General features: G+C 55.1%; 1 protein-coding gene across 1 annotated transcript; it reads left to right on the top strand.

Moving 5' to 3' along the window:
* Positions 1–442: 442 nt before the first annotated feature.
* Positions 443–2,438, top strand: LOC125537565 (cytochrome P450 81Q32-like). The gene is made up of 2 exons (XM_048700882.1): positions 443–1,534; positions 1,623–2,438. Exons 1-2 carry the CDS (start codon positions 605–607, stop codon positions 2,244–2,246), a joined length of 1,554 nt encoding a protein of 517 aa, XP_048556839.1. The 5' UTR covers positions 443–604; the 3' UTR covers positions 2,247–2,438.
* Positions 2,439–3,222: the final 784 nt, after the last annotated feature.

Below are 3,222 nucleotides of genomic sequence, written 5' to 3'. Positions count from 1 at the left end.
TCAGCTAGCTTCGTGCCACTTGCCCCGTCAAAAAACAAAAAAGCTCCCTCCGTTCCGAAATAAATGATTTAATTTTATATTAAAATTAAAGTATGTCTAGGACACATCTAGGTGTGTTCTAATTATTGCACATCATGAGTGAATCAAACATAAAGAGAAATAAAAAAATCTGCACGAATCTTAATGTATGATCAATAACATAGAATTTAGATGTGCAATACTTATGACACATCTAGATGTGTTTTAGCAAAACTGTTAAAGACATAGGACTTAGATGTGCAATATTTATGGCGCATCTAGATGTGCTTTAGCAAAACTGTAAAATTAATATAAAGCTGAGTCATCTATTTTTATTTTGTAATAAAGGAGGGAGTAGCTTCGTGTCGCGTAGGGCTCCCGACATTGGACTGGCCTGCGTGGCAGGGACGCAGCGAGAATAGTCTTTCATACCCGACCTCAGCTTTGTTCCTCCTGCCTGTATATCTCCGGATTTCCCATCCGCAGTGAGAGATTGCTTCCGTCTACCTCCCCCACCCCGGCTTCCCTCTCCAATCCGCCTTCTCTGTGTGATTTATGAGCTACTAGGTTCACTGCAGAAACAACAATGGAGATGGGCAGCTTCCCCTTCTTCTACGTCGCCGCCATCACCTTTCTCACCGCCCTTTTGCTCCGCTCCTTCCTCACCAAGAAGCGGCGACGGCTTCCACCGGGCCCGGCGCTGGCGGTCCCGTTCCTTGGCCACCTCCCCTTCCTCAAGAAGCCGCTGCACGCCACGCTCGCGCGCCTCGCCGCGCGCCACGGCCCGGTCTTCTCCCTCCGCCTCGGCTCGCGCCCCGCCGCCGTCGTCACCTCGGCGGAGCTCGCCAGGGAGTGCTTCTCCTCCGACCTCGACGCCACGCTCGCCAACCGCCCGCACTTCCCGTCCGTGCGGGAGGTCTCCTTCGACTACACCGTGCTCACCCTCGCCAACTACGGCGCCCACTGGCGCGCCGCGCGCCGCGTCGCCGTCGTGCACCTCCTCTCCGCGCGCCGCGTCGACCTCATGTCCGACGCCGTCGTAGCCCGCGAGCTGCGAGCCCTGGTGCGCCGCCTCGCGCGCCTTACCGCCGGCGGTGCCACGGCGAGGGTGGAGCTGAAGCGGCGGCTGTTCGACCTCTCCCACAGCGTCCTCATGGAGGCCCTCGCGCGGAGCAGGAACACCTACTCCGACGACGGAGCGGACATGTCCCAGGAGGCGCGGGAGATGAAGGACGTCGTGGACGCCATCGTGCCGCTCGTCGGTGTCGCCAACCTGTGGGACTACCTGCCGGTGCTACGCTGGTTCGACTGGCGAGGCGTCGCGCGGCAGCTGGCGGACACAACCAGCCGGAGGAACGCCTTCATCTACAAGCTCATCGACAGGGAGAGGCAGAAGCAGCAGGCCGCCGCCGACAAGCAGGAGGAGGAGGAGCAGGGCATGATCGGCGTCATGCTCTCGCTGCAGAAGTCAGAGCCCGACCTCTACACGGACACTTTCATCGCCGCCCTCGTCGCCGTGAGTCTCGCAGCTTCCATTGCAGCTCTGTCACCGTTCATGCTCTGATTATTTGACAGGCACTGATTTTCTCGTGTTTGAACCGAAGAATCTTCTTGGCGTCGGGACAGAGACGACGTCGACGACGACGGAATGGGCGATGGGGCTCCTGCTGAACCACCCGGCGGTGCTGAAGAAGGCACAGGAAGAGATCGACGCGCACCTCAGCGGCGAGCCGAGCCGCCTCCTCGACAAGAAGGACCTGCCCCACCTTCCTTACCTCCACTGCATCATCAGCGAGACGCTGCGGCTGTGCCCGGCCGCGCCGCTGCTGCTACCACACGAGGCCGCCGCCGACTGCCAGCTCCACGGGTACGACGTCGCCGCGGGCACCATAGTGCTCGTCAACGCGTACGCCATCCACCGCGACCCGGCTGAGTGGGGACCGGCGCCCGAGGAGTTCAGGCCGGAGAGGTTCGAGCATGGCGGCGCCGAGGGGAAGCTCATGATGTCCTTCGGGATGGGAAGGCGCAAGTGCCCCGGGGAGAGCCTCGCCATGAGGACCATGGGTATGGTTCTTGGCACGCTCATCCAGTGCTTCGATTGGGCAAGGGTCGGGGATGAAGAGGTCGACATGGCCGCCAGTTCCGGGATCGTCATGTTCAAGGCCGTTGCTCTGGAAGCTCTCTGCACACCGCGAGCCGGCATGGAGACTCTTCTCCAGAAGCTCTAAACTGAAAATGCTTAAAGGAAGCAGAAAATAATTGCCACAAAAGAGTACACACACTAGTAGAAATATAAATAACTGCAGTGTAATTAAGTCTTTATTAACTCCACAGTATGTACACATTGCATAGTTTTTTTTTTAAGTAAAAGGTAGAGATCGCTCTACCTTATATATTTCAAAACAGCCCATAGCCTGGGGGACAAAAGAGTCCAATACAAGAACCAAGAGAAACGCACCAAAATGCGAAAAGAAAAAGAGGAGGAAAAGAAGCCCCAAAAGAGTCCAATACAAGAACCAAGAGAAACGCACCAAGGTGCGAAAAAAAAGAGAGGAGAGGAAAAGAAGGTAGGAAAACAGCAGGAAATTATAGCATAATTAGTTGGACAAACAAAGCGCCCAATTGTTCAAATCGTCCTTGTCCTGCTGCCGCTTAGCTTTGTGCAGCCATAGTCGAAGTAAGTCCGCAGCATAGAACCTTGTGTATGGATCAGACCAAGAAGCACTGTTGAACACATGATCATTTCGAGCATGCCATAGAGTGACGACGCATGCTGCAAGGGCAACATTCCATTTTCTCTTGAGAAGCGGCTGCTGGGAAACGCGCTCAAAGAAAGAGAGGAGATCAGGTGAAGCGCAAGCCAACGAGTTCAACTGCAACTAGCCCCAGAGATGCTCAGCAGACCGACACCGTAGAACGACATGATCAATGGACTCCACAGCAGGGCAGATATCACAATCAGCATTGGAGACAAGCGCCGACCAGCCTTTTTTGAACATGTTGTTCCTTGTGTGTAAGCGTCCATAAAGAGCCAGCCAAAGGAAAACCTTGTGCTTGTTAGGAATGATCTTGTCCCAAAGCCACTGCTCGAAAGCACACCGCGTTCCCCGGAAGGTGAGCATCTTGTAGAAATAACATGTAGCAAGCTCCTTCCTAGAGAGAGAAGAGACCCAGTGATCGACATTGGCATCAGTCGGAGTGACA

Source organism: Triticum urartu, chromosome 2, assembly GCF_003073215.2.
Source record: "Triticum urartu cultivar G1812 chromosome 2, Tu2.1, whole genome shotgun sequence".
NCBI classification, from domain to species: Eukaryota; Viridiplantae; Streptophyta; class Magnoliopsida; order Poales; family Poaceae; genus Triticum; species Triticum urartu.
This window is presented reverse-complemented; position numbering and strand designations above follow the sequence as displayed.

Coding starts and splice junctions, on each gene's coding strand:
- LOC125537565 (XM_048700882.1), top strand. CDS start 605: ATGGAGATGGGCAGCTTCCCCTTCTTCTACGTCGCCGCCATCACCTTT. Junction 1,535..1,622: donor TCATCGCCGCCCTCGTCGCC/GTGAGTCTCGCA, acceptor TTTGAACCGAAG/AATCTTCTTGGCGTCGGGAC.